Source organism: Haliaeetus leucocephalus, unplaced genomic scaffold, assembly GCF_000737465.1.
Source record: "Haliaeetus leucocephalus isolate CR32 unplaced genomic scaffold, Haliaeetus_leucocephalus-4.0 Scaffold696, whole genome shotgun sequence".
NCBI classification, from domain to species: Eukaryota; Metazoa; Chordata; class Aves; order Accipitriformes; family Accipitridae; genus Haliaeetus; species Haliaeetus leucocephalus.
Genome location: NW_010973132.1, coordinates 4,012,452 through 4,030,848, shown reverse-complemented (window position 1 = coordinate 4,030,848; position 18,397 = coordinate 4,012,452). Strand labels below are relative to the sequence as shown.

General features: G+C 43.7%; 1 protein-coding gene across 1 annotated transcript; it reads right to left on the bottom strand.

Annotated features, from left to right (window-relative positions):
- Window positions 1-2,071: 2,071 nt before the first annotated feature.
- Window positions 2,072-16,926, bottom strand: SLC39A13 (solute carrier family 39 (zinc transporter), member 13). Its single transcript, XM_010580149.1, has 9 exons — window positions 16,553-16,926; window positions 16,005-16,118; window positions 14,177-14,298; window positions 12,747-12,899; window positions 7,360-7,449; window positions 6,938-6,988; window positions 6,578-6,710; window positions 6,345-6,444; window positions 2,072-4,864 (listed from the first exon to the last, which is right to left on the bottom strand). Exons 1-9 carry the CDS (start codon window positions 16,818-16,820, stop codon window positions 4,789-4,791), a joined length of 1,107 nt encoding a protein of 368 aa, XP_010578451.1. The 5' UTR covers window positions 16,821-16,926; the 3' UTR covers window positions 2,072-4,788.
- Window positions 16,927-18,397: the final 1,471 nt, after the last annotated feature.

The window sequence follows — 18,397 nt, the reverse complement described above, 5'->3', positions numbered from 1 at the left end:
GCAACGGAACGGCCCCGGGCGGGAATGAGCGGGGCCTCCCCCCCCCGCCCGCGTCCGCGGCCTCCTCTTGCCCCGTAGTCGCCCCTCCAACGACGCCGGGGCTGGCGGCGTCCCCGAGGGCAGAAGGGCAGAGATCGGGCCCGCTAACCAGCGAGAGGCCCCGGGGCTCGAGCAGTCCTTCAAATGTGGGTGAAAGACAAAAACACCGCGAGCAGCAGCACGCGTTGGCGTTGCGATGACGGTTTCTCCTCAACCCTTCGTTATCAGTTAATGGAAAATAAGACCTGAAGAGCTGACAAAAAGGTCAATCTATTTTATGCAATGAGAAGCAGGCTAAATCCAAGCCATTCGTTAAATGCAACATTTCCAAGGGCACAAAATCCCTTCTGATCCTGCTTGTTCTATGGGACTTGTTCCTCCAGCTGCAGCACTATCAGTCCCCAAAGCCAGTTGTTAGGGCGTCGTCTTTTAATTCCAGCCTCCAAATAAAATGATCTAGTAATACGGCAAGTCTAAATTACAAATTTAACGTCCAGTTTTAAAATCCTTAGTTTTGTTTGTTAAAAGTACTTTAAATTGTTTCCCAGGAGCAAATTGTTCAACTGCAGGAGATTCAGAACCCATGTCGCTTCTTGCTCTCTTGGCCACACCGAGCACAACCTGAATGCCCTCCCCAGCGCTTCTCCCACAACAGAGTACTACTACTCACCCCAGAGCACTATGCGTGGTGGAAATGTGCAGCAACCACAGACAAAGCTTGTTTTAACCACATTTCAGCATGATCCTCTTCAGCAGTTTGCACTGGACAGATGGGATTACCATCCACGCAGCTGCACATTAGTGCCTTCAAGGCAGACAAATTGAAAGGGCTGCTGTCAAAAGAATTTTCTTACACATACCAGCTAAATTAAGTCTTCCACATCAAGAATGAAAAAGAATTTTCAAATATAATCACTGCTCTAGATACAATTGAAGGATTTTTCCATGTTAACAGCTGTTTCCTGGAAAGATCCAAATATTCACATTTCCTAAATCTGCAATCCTATTATGTCACCCTACTCTCTACAGCAGTTCCTCAGGCTATAGTTTCAGAAAACAGGGGCTTTGGCAAGACCATCACCTTAGGAAGTTCCCGTGTACAAGACTCCCTCGTATTGTTCTCCCCTCTCTGCTACTGCAGTTGTGTCAGAGACACTCTTTGTGGAGCCTGTGAACCAGGCAGCTGATTAATCCATGTTATTTTTGATTACTTTTGAGAAGGACAAAGGGATGGGGGAGGGAGGCTCACAGCACAGCCAAAGAGTGCAGCATGGCAATGCCAGGGAGAGATTCCAAAATGTAGATTGCTGGGAAAGTCCCCAGACCATAAAATCGTGCCCTTGATCACCCACCTGCCTTAATTTTCTTCCAGCTCTTGGGTTATGGTTTTCTTTCTTCTTAAAGAAGACTTCTGGTAAGAACCGAGAGCCACGTACTACCATTCAGTATTTATAGGCTGAAAATCTTTCAAATGAAGAGTGGGATAAGGCATGGTCTGAACCTGTGTTTCTGAAGGGTAGAGAAAATCCTTTTAGTCCTTTCTGGGCAATTCCTACATACGTTTGATGAGCACACCTTTGTCCCACATGGAAAGCAACCAGCTTAGTGTTAATTGATACCAGATAGGCCTTGAGTTTTTTAGATTAAAAAAATAACTGATAACAACAAAGTATGGTTGCAAAGCTCTCCGGATAGTCAGTTACAATGCAAGCACTCCCCTCAAAGAAGAGCGGCTCACTTGGTGATGCTTTTCAGGGAACCCAGACCAGCTGCCGAGAATTAATGATCAAACCACACTGCTCCTGGCCCACAGTGCCACGGCAGCAGGAACAGGAAACTGGATTAGAAGCTTTTCTTTCACTTGTGAAAGCCTGAGGAGTAGAAAGGAAGGCAAGACAGAGCCCAGACTTCTCTAGACTAACCCAGAGATACTGCTCTTGAATTCAAATGAAATTTGAATTGAATTTGTATTGAATTTGTAATTCAAAGAAAAGTAGTAGTTTCAACAATAACAAAAAACAACCACAAACCCACATGGAAAACCATTTATTTCATCTCTATTGTCTCCATGCAGAGCAGACCAATACAGATGAAGGGGGAAAATGCATAAGAGCAGCTGAAAAAATAGAGCTAGAAAATACAATTCTCTCTGCATTTCCAAAAGTGACAAATACAGTGGAGTGATGCTCCATTTCCTCCCAAGGCTCTCCATCCTCAGGCCCAGGCTGATGTAGTGGAAAACTAATGAGCTCCCCCCTCCCACAAGCCCGATGCTACCTCCTGCCAGGGTATCTTCCCAAGAACCGCAGACTGTCCAGGCCTGTGGTAGCAGCCAAGAAAAACAACTCGGAAATTCTTTCTTCAGCGTCACCCACTTCACATTCCTGAATGCTGAGCACAAAATCCTGACTGTGGTTTTCAGTCTTGGCAAGGCTCCGTGCTGATGCAACAACGCCAACTCACGGGCACTCACCTGGCAATGCCTCAAATGCCAGCCTCATTTTGAGAAAGTCATCTTGGGAAACAGCACGCACATCTTTCTGTGCAAACCTGCCTCCTCCAGAGCCCTACTACAGGGTCTGCTTAGCTGCAGTCCTTGGGCTGGGGGGGGAACCCCCAAAGTTAGAACTAGAAGGTTAGCATACTTCCCCAGTCCCTGCAGGCTAATCAGGTTAATCCTCCTTCCAGGAAAGCAGGAAGCGGATGCTACCATGACAATTGAATGATAGAGGGAGTAGTTGGCAAAGGAAGGCAACTTTGTAAAGAGGAATAAAAAAATTGCACTAAGCCTCCCTCGTTGTTGCAGTAAAACTAGTTACTGATGTAAGCCTGGGGTAAGGAAAGCTGAAAAAATTTTAGACAGCAGTTCCTGGGCAGGGAGAACTGCAAGCATGAGCTCTCTGAAAAGTAGGACAGGAGCTGTCATAAAAAAAGAACTGTGTCAACATTTCAGGAATCTCTTAGGGAAATAAATGCCTGTGCTGTGGGCAGCATACCTGCCTCATTGCTCTGACCCAAATCACCCTTTCAAGGGATGAGCCCTCTTGATAAGGCCCTGTGCAGACTGGAGAGCTGTACTGGTTTACAAAAGCTGTTTAAAGACAGAGCCAAGCTGGTGCAATTCACATTGAGGCACCTGTTTTGTGCCCAATGACTCTGCTAGTTCAATTAGACCTGTTTTTAAACAGATTTAAGCAAAGCAAGGATAAGGTCTGCAGAAGGGGTGATCTAGTAATTGTGCACGTCTCCGTGGCAACAAAACATCCCTGTGGAACGATGGTCTGGTCAGTCCCATGAGCAGGGATGCAGGAAAGCAGCAGCAATGCCATTTATTTTATTAGTGTCAAATTGCCAAAAATTTTATCCCAGGTATCACAGAAGAGAAAACTCTTCTTAAAGCATACTTATAGTCAGCCTTTCATATCCCTTTGTCTCCTTACTTAGCACACAGCTTTTCTAGACCCATTTTTTAAAAATCTTTTCACCAGCAGTTTCACCCTTCCCATTTCACCCTCCCTCCAGTATTTGCTGCTGTGCCCCTTCCTTTAAGGGCTGTCAGTATTATTTCTTATCCATTCATCCCCAACAAAGTCCACTGTGAGGTAAGAAGCCCAGAAATAGGCTACCATCTATATTTTTGGTTATAGCTTGCTCTTCAATAGTCTACACTGAACAGAGGAAAAGCTAACTAAGGGTTATCGGCTGCTGACCAGGCTGTAGTGTTCAACTGTTGCCCAAACTGTCCAGACCTCTGCCATGACAGTCTAGGGCTGCTGTAGCATGCCAGGCAGGGCTAACATGCTACACCTCAAGAGAGCTCTAAAACGTGGTGTGGGTCAGATGGTGGGTGTTGGGTCTCAAGAGCAGGCTCAGAACCATGTTCAGCTAACGGGCAGGAGAAGAGGGAACTCAGTTGCAACAGCTACATGGCTTTCCTTCCAGACGTAGGTGAGCTGGTAGTATGGCGATAGAAGAAACATTTACTGACCATTTTTCGGATAAACAGTTAGGCTGTGCTGGCTATTGGAGTGGTTAGGGCTGAGGCAAGTAATCTCCAAGCTGAACCATTTAATTGTTGTGACCTATCCTAAAGTGCCTTACGCTTTTGGCTCGATTTCAACATAAACAAATACAAAATAGACCAAAGAGGTGGACTGCTGAGGCTAATACTACCTTTAGGAACAAGTGAGTCAATGAAAAGCTGGAGATCAACTTGGAAAGGGTCCTCTCCCCTCTATCTCATAGCACCATTAACTTCTCATGGGTAGGGAGTTCTGGCTAAAGCTGTTAGTTTATTGTTGTTTTGCCATCCCTGTTCTGTCTCCAGCCCTTAGAGTGGTAGGAAAAGTCCTTCCTCTTCATCAGCTACAGGAATCGCCTCTGTTGTTTTCACACAAGAGCTTGGGAGGTGCAGTTTCATCAGAATGAACTGAACAAAACATTGTCCATTTGCTGTGGAGCAGCTGTTCAGTTCATTTCTGCTCACTTGTATCTTTTGCTCCATAAAAACCAAACCAAAACAACAACAACAAAATGGAAGCCCTGATGTGTGGATTTTAGCAGAACAGGGATAGGAGAGCCAGGGAATGAAGTCCTGCACATCCAGACCTCTTTCTCACCTGCTTCTCATACTAGCAGCCAGATCTGCACACACACACATAGGAAGTAACAATAGTGTTCCTTATTGCTTTTTAACAGCTCAGAGTCACTGTGGTGGCTCTGGGAGGCATCATGAGGTCTGCGCAGAGGTCACTCAGTTGTGAGCGAGAGTAGCACCATGACTGTAATGCCTGTACACAGGAGCAGAATTTGCTGCAGGGAGTTCCTGGGAAAGAAACAGCAAAATTAGGATGAGCCAGACCAATCCCAATAGGCAGCAGTGAAGAGTCTCACAAATGGTTGTTCTTTGCCCTTCCAAATCTACCACAAGGAGAACACAACAGCTGTATGAAGTCACTAACACAGCTGAGAAGACTCTTTCCCAGCACCCCAAGCAAAGAAGATGTCTATAAACTGACATGCATTTGTTCCACTTGGCTGCAAGGCCCAGCTTCAGGTTTTAAAATCAATTTAAGCTGATTAAGTCATCCAGCTACCCAGGTGTATTCCTGTCCTTTCCTTCACAAGAGGACCAGCACTTCTGCAGCATGTTCACAGACACTTTAGGGACCTCATCCAGCTAACAACTATAGTTACAAAAATAAAAATAAAAAAACCTGATTAATTTTTCCATTCTTTTAGCACCATCTCAGGTTTATGCTGGATTGAAGTGACTTATGTACCTACCACCTCTGCATACTTTGCCAACAGCTCTGCCAGCACAAGAGGCTACCAACCCAAAGGCAAGCTCCCAACTGGTCATTAACATCTCTTCACCAGAAGTTCCTGCCTCCTCAGATATAACTGTGGAGCTGGTTTTTGAGCACTTAACTGTTTCAGTCAAAATTAACTAGATGAGCCAAGGCCTCTTATGTAAACTACTGAAGTTACCTGTCTCATTACAACTGAAATAGGAGGGAACGTTCAGGTGCAGCTCTGCCAGAAGATCTGAGAGGGCCTTTGCTGTGGTACAGCTAGCTTTGGACCTGCTACAGCCTTGATCAGACTGCAGGAAACTAGAATAATACAGATGAGGGAAGACCAAATATACCAGAATATATATACCAGTGTAGAAGAGAGATGACTGAGGTGGGATACAGTAACAGACCATGAAATACTGAATGACAAGGAGAAGAAAACTATTTTCTACTCACACAGCAACACAGTGATATCTAATCAAAATTAATAAGCAAGAGGCTAAAAAACAAATAGTAAGAAGAATCATTTAACACAGTGCAGTCAAACTATGCAAACGTGCTGCCAAAGGGAGATCACAGAAGCCCAAAGTAATGGATAGGGTCAAAAAGGGATGAGAGAAGCACGTGAAGGATAGGTTCACGCATGGCTATCAGACATGCACACCTCCACGGGGCCCCGGTTCAGACGTGCCAGAAGCTGACAAGACAGACTGGGGAACGGGTCACCTTACTGGACATGTTTCTGAGCAACCTGCTCTAGCTCGTCATGCTACATACTGCACTAGCACAACCTTCGGGACTGACCCAGTTGAAGATTCTCATGTTTTATAGGGCCTTTGTAGTCCCATAAACACAATAGCTAGCGCAGCCATCTATCTAGATTACAGCCTTGCCCATGGGAATCGGAAAGCTGGCATTCATGTGCTCCCAGAACAGGCACGGGTAAGGGTTATATCCCTGCTCCCTGGCAGCAAGAATTGCTGCAGCACAACAGGAGGGAGCACTTACCAAGGATTCTTTTCCTCCAGGAGATCAGGCACAACATTTACCAAGGCAATATACAGAAATCCTCCAGAAGTGAAAGGGAGGATCCAGGCTACCGTTTCCCCTGCACAAAGACAGAAAGCTTTTGTTATTACTGAGACAAAGCCATGGGAGAGAACAGAGAAGGGAAAAAAGATACACACATGGGGACAATAGGCCCCCTCACCTATTCCTACAGAGGTCCCAGGGAGCCTTACCTGCTCCTTTTGGTGACTGAGCACATATTGCAAAGCAGGCTCCTAGAATACCTCCAAGAGCTGTGGAAAGCTGCATCTTGGCTGCACTCCAACGGTCAAAGCCAGCCCGAAGTAGGATTGCAAAGTCTCCAACCTAAAAAAGCCAAGAGCTGACAGTTAATGAATATGAATGTGAACATTCTCAGTTACAACAGCCATCCATAACAAGACCAGTGCTTCAAGACTGTTTCTGGTTTTCCATGTTGCCAGTCTGCCAGAGGGAGCAGCTTTCAAAGGGCCAAGAAAATGTTAACCCAGCCCTCTTAGTAGACGAAGCACCCTTGTAATCCCTTGTGATGGCAGGATACAAAGGCCTCTCACCTCATGTGGGATTTCATGCAGGAGAATGGCCATTGTGGTTAGGAACCCAACCTGTAGGAGAAGAGAGAAGGTGATTAGGAAACAGCCCCCAGCTCTTGAGAGATGACACTTTCATCAAGCATGTTAAGGCCCCCTTCTCCAAGTTAAGACTTGTTACTCAGAGTTTAGAACTATTCAATAAAAGGGTAGATGAGCTAACCCTTCCCCTAATGCCAGTAACAAATGACTAACACGTCCCAAGTTTGAAGAAGCTCTGCATCAGAGGGTCAGGATAGGGTTGGTTTTTACTGTAGCCTCCATTTTCTCAGAAACTTCCAGAAAATAGGAGGCAACTCCTCACATCTTTGGGTTTTTTGCATGTTGCATCACACGTGAGAACAGGCCTCTCCAGTTCAGGACACAACTGGGGAGAGAAACCTTACCTTTCTGCTAACCAGGAAGCTGGCTGCTACTGCCAGGCCATGTGTGAAGTTATCAATAGTGTTGGCCAGCAGATTGAGGTATCCACTAATCTGCAAAGAGAAGGAAGAGCCCCTGATAAAGGAAGAGACATAACAAGATAAAAGAAAGCACATGGCTCAGACTTAGACACAGGTTACACAGAGTCACAATTCGATGGGAAAGGTCAGGATGTGGCACTTGTGGTGAAGATCTTAAACTATGTCAGTGCTCAAGTAAAAATTAAATGTTATGTTCAGTTTTAGAGTAACTAAGGTAGGCAAGTGTTGTCTGAGATTAGGATAATCTTCTTATGCAAATGACAAAGAAAGAGCTCTAGAAACAGAAAAAAGAGAAAGGAAAAAGAAAGCTAAAATGCAAGAATAGATCTGATTCTAAATTGAACCAATTTTAGGTAACACTGACTAATTTACACAGGTGACTGCCTTCAAATATGACCTGACCTTGTTTTCTAGTCACGTACTTTAATATTCAACTATTAAATATCTTCTCTTCAAAAGCTGGCAAGAACAATGCAACAGAACAAATGCTGCTGAAATTGCTTTTTATAACTAAACAAACCTTCAAACATTGTACTAAAAAAGCTTGTGCTTGTGGGTTTGCTTTCCCTTAACAAAGAATAAAAAGAGAAGATAGTGATGACAGTCACCAAAAAAACACCTACTAGAAGGCTGGATAGCATGTATATGCATTTGCATATAAACACATTTCTTAAAATTCTAAGCATAAAGCAGCTTCCTTCCTCACAAGTACATCTCCACGTTAGACCTCCCTATCATGCTAACTATAGTAATCTCCAGGCACATTCTGAGTATTTGATCTAAAGTGATTTATGAGGGTACCACCCCAGCTCTTTTGCTCAGAGGTTGTTTTCCATGAGATTTAACAAAAACTACTGCATGTGGGTCCTGAGATACTGTAGTTCACTATACAGCATTGCAGTTTAAATTATTATCAAACCAGGTGTTAGCCAATACATCAGGCTGTCTCTGGAATGCAGGAACTAAGCTGACATACATTAACTACAGACAGATATAGGGCAACATCCAGTGAGTGGAGAGACAGCCTAGAAACTGTGAGGCACTAACCTCTTACTTCACCATAGCATCAGATGCCAAAGTTCAGCTGGAAAAACACAAGTGCTAACGGGTTTCATGAGCCCTTTTTGGTCTTCCCCTCTTCCCTGTTTCTATCAAATTCTGCTTGGAGCATCTTTTCTTCCTGCCATCTGTATGCCACAGCTCAGGTAGGGCTTTCTGTCAAGTCTCTGTCCCTTCTGCCGGGCACTTCTACTGCACAATCTCACGACATCTTTATAGGCTCTAAACTTTGAAAAGTACATTGATGATTAAATATGAAACTAAAGAATTAAGCAAAGCCTAACTACAGAGCACATTTAAGTAATAATGTAAGTAACATCCCCACAATGGATGCAGAAGTTGCCTGCATGTTTTTGTAAGAAGGGGAACACGTGCAGGCAGACCCATGAACACAGCAGTTTTATTTCTCATTCCTCATTTTCAGTCAGATATGACTGTCTAAAATTTATCCTTTTCATGATGGGATTTTATGCGATTGTGTTTTCCCCCACAGGCTAGTAATAATTATTCACATAAGTTTTACACAAAAATGCTTTCCCATACCACTGTATAGGGAAAAAATAGACTTCATGATTAAAACATTATGACTTTTTCTTGTCACTGGCTTGGGCAAAAGCTGTCACTGAAAGAAGCAAAGCCTTGGAGTGCTCAGAAATAAATTGAGTTGATTTGACAGTTATGAGCCTCTGACATTTACATTCTGCGAATTTCTAATAGGATGTTCTCGTTGTTCATAAAGAGCACAGCCAGATGAAGCGTTTATGTTCCTGCTTCAGAATTAATGTCACTGTGCAATAAAACATACTTCTACAAATCAGCAAGGACCCCATGTGCCACAGGGAAAAAGAAAGAATAAGCAAGGCAAAAGTCCTCTACAATGTTTTTACTTGTTGAGGGAATAAAGGCCACAATGGAGGACAGAACTGATCCATGTTTGGGTGCAAAGGAAGCCTCCCACCTGCAGCTTTCAAGCTAGGACAAATTATTACAGCAGCAGCTAAAGACCAGAAGTTCTAATATGCATGGACAAAGGACGACTGATTACAGCTTACTAATCATTAAGCCCTGAAGGGTGACTTTGTTTGTTTAAATAGTATCCTTCCCTTTTTGTTCTCTGAAAAAAATAGGGGGTTACTGAGTGAACAGTAGAACCAAAGAAGCCTGGCTTGCTATGGCTTTCTCTCTTTTCTTTGCAAGCACCTACCTGGCTCACTTCCAGCAATGCTGTTTCTCTGCATGTCCCTTCCCCACCCTGCACTGCATGACAGCCACTTCCCCACCAGGTAGGGGCAGGGAGACTTACCTGCTGATCTGTCAACCAGGCAGACCTGGCATGCAGCATGTAACTTCTGCCAGAGTTTTTTCAATAGGGGATTAGTTTGCATTCCTCCTCTACTGCCATGCTGATTTTTATGGAACTTGCAGAAATTTGATTACCCTCAAGACTTCTATCCTCTCTTGAACTCCAGTAAAATTAATTTCGGGTTCAAAAGTTATTGAAAATGAAGGGCAGAACAGATGGACAGACAGATGGAATGACTGCTTATGTTGTTGCCTAAGGAAACAGGCTAACAATGCAAGAATATCTTGGTAGTTTTGGTAATTTCCCCCCTATCAGAAAGACTATTAAAATATTCAGATTATATGCTCAAAAGGTAGAAAGTTAAAACTACACACGTTAACTTGTTAGTTTCTATTTCACGCATACTGACAACAGTCTATAGGACTGAATAGACATGTTAGGGTTTTAAAGATAGCAGGGCTCTCCATGGTTTTCTAGACCTTCTACATAACACAACTGAAAGAATCTCATTCAATTTCTGCATGAAGCCCATTGTTTCTTCTTTCTATGTACTTCATAGAAAGCAGCTTAAATCACAGCTTAAAGTCCACAAGTGACAAAGAATCTACTGTTTCTAAGGTAAGTTGGTCCACTGGCAAGTTACCCTCAGTTACAGAGTCATCTGATTTCTAGTCTGCTACTGTTTGGTATCAAATTTAGTCATGCCTCTTACATGGGTATTTGTATACTTTAAGTCGCCCCTGATCTGTCATGTCTACGGAGCTGAAGACTAAAGAAAACCACTTCTTATCACGTATTGCAAACCTAAAATAATTATTTCAGCTCTTTCCTGACCCCTTTACAAATTACCAGTAGTATTTTGGATATTGTGAACAACACTACCGGAAAAAGTCAGATAGGTGTTTCCCTACTGCTATACAGAAAGAGGAACACTCGCCTCTTCTCTTACATAATATTTCCTACTCACCCATCCTCCTGGATGTAGCATCATAATGGAAGAATGTGTACAAACAATTTCCTACTGTGATTCTCATACCTTTTCCCAAGGCATTGACTTCCTAGAAACTGTCCCTATCTGGTAAATATGACCTGCATTCTTTCTTAATCTATTCTTTAATATTTGCATGTATCAAAACATGTTAAAAATTCAGCTCTTTTGATGAAGTTAGTTGGTTTAGCCAGTATCGCTGACCTCATGCAGTCACAATGTGCCATTTAAGTAATACAGTAGTATCTGCAAATGTGAAGATACACTGGTTTTATAAATAATCACTTAGAAAAATCATAAACCACCAGTGAACAGATTTGAGTGGAGCTGCATTAATCCACTCCCTGTTGATATTATAGAAGAACCGATTTTTAATACAGCTAATGTTAGCAAAGTTGATTTCATGCAGTACTAGTTTTATTAGAATGCGGGAGAAAATTATGTTTCATACACGTTTGTCAGTGTCATTCCCTGTATCAAACAATCTTATGACCAAATAAAAGGCAGGGAAAAAATGTCTGGTTGACAAGAATTTATCTTCCATAAGATCATATCAATTAGCATTAATTACATTATTATTTTTTACATTAGGACCAGGCCCTGAGCAATTGTGTCCCCCATCAGTGTTTCATTTCTACTTGAAATCAGTGGTAGGCTAACCATCCTCGAAGTCCATAGTTCCTTGTATAAGCCTTTCTAAAATAATGGCACAATGTTTCATAACCCAGTAATATTGGTTTCTTCACCACTATCACCTCTAGAAACAACACGGTGGCACCTTGCAGTTTGTGCAGTGTTCTGTACAGATTACGTGAATGTGACAGATATCGAAAATACCCAGTGACCTCAGCATATCTTTCACATTGTGTAGTAAGAGCTATAAAGTTACAGCAAAACCGATTTAAAATAGAAAGACTGAAGAGCCTCTGACTGACCATATATCCAGGTTTGGGCTACTTCATGCAACCACACTTTCTGTCCATAGTTACTCTCCTACAGTTTTGCACATTTTTATGCGCTTTCAGACTCAAATTATAGGTCCTCTTTTGCCAAAGCGGTCGTTTACTCTCTTGCTTGTAATGCTCACCCAGACAAGGGTTTCTGCAGTGCAAAGATAGTAACATAAAACTGAAAGCGAAGCCAATCTAAAGGTTAGCCACTGCCCAATGGTACAGTACTCCTTTTCCCTTCCTCTACCTCCAATTCTATGAGCTTGCTGATCTCCCTTATCCCAACACTACAGGCTGCTTGTCTACATGCCAAGCTGATTCAAGAAGTTAAGTTAGCAGAGAAATAAACGGGGTGTGGGGGTGGAGAAAAAAAAGAAAAAAGCAAATTCTTTGCCCGTTTAGCTCCCTGAATAGGCTCACTGTGGGGTCAGATGAGGTCCAGAGCACATGAAGTGATGCGAAATACAGGTTTGGAGGCAGAACTGGATAAGAAGCCCTTTTGGGCAGCAGATAAACTGCTAATCTGAGAAACTGAACTTCTAAGTTTTACAGTGGATAGCTTCAACTGTCAAAATGCTTCCAAAAGGTGCCTTAAAAGGAAATGTGCAGCTCACAACTGCTACAATGCAGGCACTAGAGAACAGAGAAATCATGGCACAAAAATTGAAGCAAATAAAGATATAATGACTATAAAATATAGAATAACAAAATGTGAAAGTACTGTACTTTGGTCTCAGGATTCAGCCAAACACACATCATCAGACTTATGCCTTCACAATAGCGACTTTGCCTCTTTTGCATAAGCTGCAGTGCAGATTTTCTCCAAGTCCGCTACTTCCTCCCTGCTGTGACCTGGACAGACACTTTGACAGAGCAAAATTAAGCACAACTCACTCAAAGACTGAGTTCCCACTCAGGCACCGTTCTTTCTGCAGACAACTCCTGACTGAATGTTAAAATATGTGCCTCGAAAATGTAAGATGTGAAGGTCAGTTTGTGGGTCTCTTACCTTGATTCTGTTGTCTGTTGGACAAGACTGGAGAGAGGAGCCATTACACTGAGTTGAATTTGTTCCTGCTCTTTGGGATTGGCCTGCCACCTTTGGCAGGGGGTAGCCACTTCCATTGGGAATCTTTCCAGCTGGTGCTTTGGAATCACAGCCCTAAATTAGGGGAAAACAACTTGTCACTGCCTTTTTGTCAGTGATGTATGAGCAGGGTCAGAAATCCAATCTTCACCCTTAATCCTTTTGTCCTTACAATGCAAATCAGCAGCTTTGGTACCCCAGTTTAATAACGACAACTGCCAGAAATAAGACAGATTTCAGAGAGCATTTGTGACATCTGCTCTGTGAGACAAAATGAACAAAGACTTCCCCAATCACCAAGAGAAGGAAGGTAGAAAGAGAGAGGAAGAATTGGAGTCACACCCCCTTGGCATGAGCCAGGTTCACTGGAAAGACGAGGGAGTGAGCCTGCCACTCCTGCTGGCAGCTGCGGCCCAGAGAAATACAACTCCATCTGGGCAGGGGATGGGGGAAAAAGTCTTGCTCTCCCCAGTACATCAAAATAAGTCTAGAGAATTATTCTATAGCTGGGATTGCCAGCTTCCAAACAACAAAATGTTCATCTCAGACTTTAGTGTCTCTCTGTAAATGAGATGATTAAGTTCCTTTCAGACTTCTAAAGTCTCATGTTGAGTCAAAGTAACACCTAATTGCTCTTATGCAGTGCCTGACCTGCAGTTTCAGCTCTCAAAAGTCATGGCACAGAAAGGACTGAACAGTCTATAGGAGTTGCTGCTAGGAATTGTGCAGATGTCTGAGAACTAGCTGCTCTCCTCTATCTTGGAATTACCTTCTGGCCGTCTACATTGCACATTTGCAGCTGGGTGACTCTCCTCTGAACCATTACTTAGGATTACCTGGCCAACCATAAACCCCTTCTACCACAAAGTCACCTAAAAAAACACCTGGTCCAGGCCATACCCAAGAAGAGGGGGTAGCGAGGAACACCTTCCAGAGAAGGCTGGTCTTTGTCCTGACTGAGGACCGAGAAGGGGAGTGAGTCACGATGGCTCAGTGGAACATGCAACAGCAAGCTGTCATCCCTCAAAGCTTACCTGAGCAAAAGTCTCATCTGCAGACCACTCTGGCTCCTAGTCCCAATAAAAGGGGAGCTCTCTTTCACACATACCACATCAAGAATGAAACCAGCCCAGAGGTGAGAAATCTCATCTAAAACCACAAAACCAAAGCCTGGAGATGAAACACCTTCTTCTACAGCCCAGTGTCAAAGAAGTGGCAAAAAGCTCCGAAGGGAGGACAAGCTACTCACAGCTCCAGGATCGTTTGCTGAGCCTCTCAGATAGGGCAGATGAGGTGTTTAGTACAGTGCTCCAAACATAACAGCACTCCCTCCACTCTGGCTGCTAACTTACCACACCAGGGCACTCCTTCTCTTCTTTCTCTAGGAAGATCTTCTCTAGCACCAGGAAGGTCAGGAAACCAATGATCACCCAGAGACCCAGAAGCTTCTGCTGCTGAAAGCTCTGCCCTTCTCCTGAGGGAAAAGAGAGAAATCTTCACGTCACTATCAGGTACACAGTGTTTCGCACATGTGAACCCACCGCGCCCCAGACAGTTTAACAAGCAGTTCCAAGACAAAAAAAACCAACAATGGAAATGCCACCTGCAAGGAACAAGGAGCAAACATATCTCAAAGCAAATTAGTTTAACTTGCTCATTCTTGATCTAACAGATATCCTCATCTCAGGACACTCAGAGTGATATCCCCACCCCTTTTGCTTCAATAGTGCCATCCAGAATATCTCCTGACAACACAGGGAATTTCCCTGAGCTCCAGAGGCAAGTGAAGATTACATCAACAAAAATCCTGCAGCTGTATCTACTCAGCAGCAAGCCCTGACATGAAATCTGCCATTGGTGGAGCTACAGACTCACCTTCCCCTTTCTGCCACACCTGGGCAAGTTATTAAGCCCAGAGCTATAAACTTTTCAATTACAGCCAAGCTTGTGAGATAATCATCCATTCAGCCTGGCTGCAGAAATGGAGACTGCATTGCAGTGGAAGAACAGAATGACTCTGTAATGGGGCTTACATGAGTCAAGGAAACATTTATGCTTCAGGACAGTCTGGCAGAAGCAAACAAGCTAGAGCAGGAAGAGAGAATCATTTGGGAACCACTGCAGAAAAGGTAAAAAAAGGACAGAAGGTTCTGCTGGCAGTGCTAGAGCCATGAGGAAGAAGAGGACTAAAGGCCCAGCAGATTTGAAATCCCAGGACATAGGTGCAAGGAAGTCTGGGAAACCCAGGGCATCCTTTTCCCCCCTCTCACATTTTCAGCAGGGAAATGATTTCTTGATTTCTCAACAGGTGGGATGCAGCAGCACTTGCCGTCTATGCTATCAGTTTGCTGAAGCAGAACAATACAATCACTACAGCTTTCAACAACCCTGGCTATCTGAGGGGTGAAGGAGATACACTGATACTACAAGCTCTATCCCAACCCAAACAGTGTTTAGTTTGCTGGTGAACACAGGTTTCTGTTACCTGCATTTCCTCTTTCTCCCCATGCCCCTCCCCACACCCCACACCATCTTAGTCACGTTCTATGGACAATTTTCCATGACTTCTCCTTGAGCAAAGATTGAGAGGGCAACACATTTGGGCTCCCATAGATCGAAGTACCCAGCAGAAGGGCCCCAGTTAGTCCCAAGAAAGAGGCTCTAGCAGTAACACTGTTATAAGGACAGATTTATAGACAAGATGCATCTGATGGGGCAGGATCCCCACCTGAGATGGTGCACATGTTCATGTACCAGACCACACACGCATTCATAACTTCCCATCAGGTTAAAGAAGCATTCCCTTTCCTTACAGAAAGGACAAAGGGAAATCAACAAAGATTTACAGGAGCCCAAGGCAAAATAGGAAAAGTTGATAGACAAGAAATCCATTGCAAATTACTAAACATACAGAAACTGCAGCCAAGTCAGGAAGCCTCCAATCTCAAAATCTTTGGAGGACTGCAGAGTACAAAAATGGAGTATTACATGTGTTTTTATTGTTGTTATATCCTTCCCTAGGCATCTGCTTTTACATGTTGTTTGAAAGTGAATACCAGCCTAGACCAGTTTTTGGGCTGACCCAGCCTGGCTGGTCTTGTTTTCAAGACTGAACAGACTCAAAAAAATGTACCAGTAGGCATAGCACAGACTGCTTATAGGCACATAAGGCTTTCCTACCTGTCGTTGCACTGCACGTGTAGGCCCAGGCTTCAGGAAGCAGGTGCAGAAACACATTCCCCAGTAGTCCACCAATTGCAAAACTCAGTAACTGCTTCAAACGGTGTGATCCAGCTAAAAAAAAAAAAAAAAAAAAAAAGAAACAAAACCTGATCACAACTCAGCCAGGAGCCAAAACATCTCCAGCTGAGATTTTGCACAAAGAGACCTAAATTGGAAGCATCTGCAAAGCAAGCTTTCAAAGAAGAGAGCACAAAAATAGCTGCAGTGCAAGAAAAGGTCCTTGCACCACTTGGCTGGGACAGCATTGTGTGGGAGGGTCCTGGACCAAGCAGGGTGCAAAACAAATACTCTTTGTACAAGCTCCCTCCAGGGCTTGCATTTTTCCAAGGACTCCCTATCAAACTGGTAGGTATGGACTAAAGCACCAGAAACAGACTATTTTAGAGGACAGTATTTCTGTGACAAGGTCCTGTTCATCACTGTGCCATTCAGTCCCAACCCAGGACTTTTGGGTTCAGAAAGGCTAATGCAGGTAACAGGCTTACCTTCTGACTGCAGAGCAGCTCCCGTCTCAAACGGGATCACCAGCAAGGGGAAGACCCCACTCAGCCCCACCATGAATGAACCGATGAGGGAACAGATCCAGGCATCCAGCCGCTCGCTGCTGAAAAGGTTTCCCCAGGACTCTGCTTCCTTCTCACACAGGGGACCAGAACCAGCAGCAACATGACTCCTCGGGAGCTGCTGAGCTTCACAGGCCACGATCAGAAACAAGGAGATCGTCCCATCAAGCAGAAGCTTTTGTTTTGTCATCACTAAGTGGTCTCAGCCAGGCTGGCCGATCTCTGAAAAAAGCATGGGAGAGCAGTTCTGAGAGTGTGCCCAAGATTCCCTCCCGCCATCCCAGAGGAAAGGACTCGATCACACCATCCCCTCCCTCAGCATCTTAGCACGGATTTCAACACAGCACTAAAGGAACAGAAGCTGTTTATCATCGGGTGCATGAAACTGCACATGAGGCATCTTATGAAGGAGTCTGGCTTTCAGCATCTTCTCTCAGGTGGACTGGACAAGGAGTCCGAGTACCCTCGTCCTTGCCCTTCAGTGTCCCGAGGCTTCAGAGAAAGGTATTGATCAGAGATGCTACCCAGACAAGCCTTCTCCTCCTTACCATGGAACAGCATCCATGTAACAAATTAGTATGCAAGACAGGTAACATAACAGAGGTCCATAAAATCATGAGTGGTGTAAAGATGGTGAACAGGGATAGATTATTCACTGTCTCTTCAGACGTAAGTGCTAACAGCCATCACATGAAGCCAGCGAGGGTCAGCTTCAAAGCAAAACAAACAAATGTGACTCTTCATCAGGAGGTAGCTTGTGTGGTAGTACTTCTCCAAAAATGATGGAAAATTTTACATGGATTCAACAAAAGAAGTGACAAGTACTAGAAAGACAAATCTATTGATTGTTCATGGTTAGACAGCTCACATTAGACTCAGGAAATCCCCTTATCTGAAAGGAGCTGGAGGGTGGAAGAGTAGTGGGAAAATATCATATATACTTGTCCTATTTTTATTCTTTCCTGGAAGGATACTGGGTTAGATGGTCTCTTAGTTAAAATCAGCACAACTGTTACTAAGAACTCTTCAGTCACAAGAAAACCAGAGAGAAGTGGCATGTTAGAAGAGGAAAATGAAGATAATTACACTCTCACTAGCAAACAGAAAAGGAAAGCAAATGATGCAAAGGCTGAAGTACAAATGCTCCTTCAGTCTCCAGAATAAAAAGTGAAATGTGACAAGCAAAATTAATTTGGAAATGGGGGAAAAGAGTGGGTTAGAAAAGAATGGCTTAACAAATGTTCACAAAACAGCTGTAGATTGAGAGGGAATAATGGCAGTCACCTGAAAGCATGTAAGAAACCAGTCAAAGTAATCTCTGAAGGGTTAGTGACCATCTTTGAAAATTTACAGGAAAATGGGAAGGCCACAGAAGGCTGGAGAAGCATCATGCCTCACCTACCTTTATAAAAAGAAAAAAAAAGTTGGGAGAAGACTTAAGAAGTTACAGACCAGTAACTTCAATCCTCTGAAAGATTCTTGATCAAGTTATATGATCAGTTTGTAGTTACCTATAAGATAAGAAAGTGATAAAGATAGCAAAGCATTAAGTAACAGCCAGACAGAAAGGGGCCTGAAATTATCAAGACAAAATTCAGGGAGCTGGAACCAATCTAAGGGCTCACTGAAGCTGAAAAGGGCAGTGTTGCCCCTTGTCCCCCATGCCCTCAGGAAGCATCCCCTCCCCATGCTCACACCTGACTCCATGAGTGAGCGGAGTCAGAACAAACTAGCAGGATAAACTTTTTTTTTTTTTTTTAAAGGCTT

What these genes read in the sequence shown, in the direction of transcription:
- SLC39A13 (XM_010580149.1), bottom strand. Translation starts at nt 16,820, where the DNA reads ATGACAAAACAAAAGCTTCTGCTTGATGGGACGATCTCCTTGTTTCTG. An exon ending in AGAAGGAGTGCCCTGGTGTG is followed by an intron (nt 12,900 to 14,176) that starts GTAAGTTAGCAG and finishes CCCCTAATTTAG; the next exon opens with GGCTGTGATTCCAAAGCACC. An exon ending in TCAGTCACCAAAAGGAGCAG is followed by an intron (nt 6,445 to 6,577) that starts GTAAGGCTCCCT and finishes GTCTTTGTGCAG; the next exon opens with GGGAAACGGTAGCCTGGATC.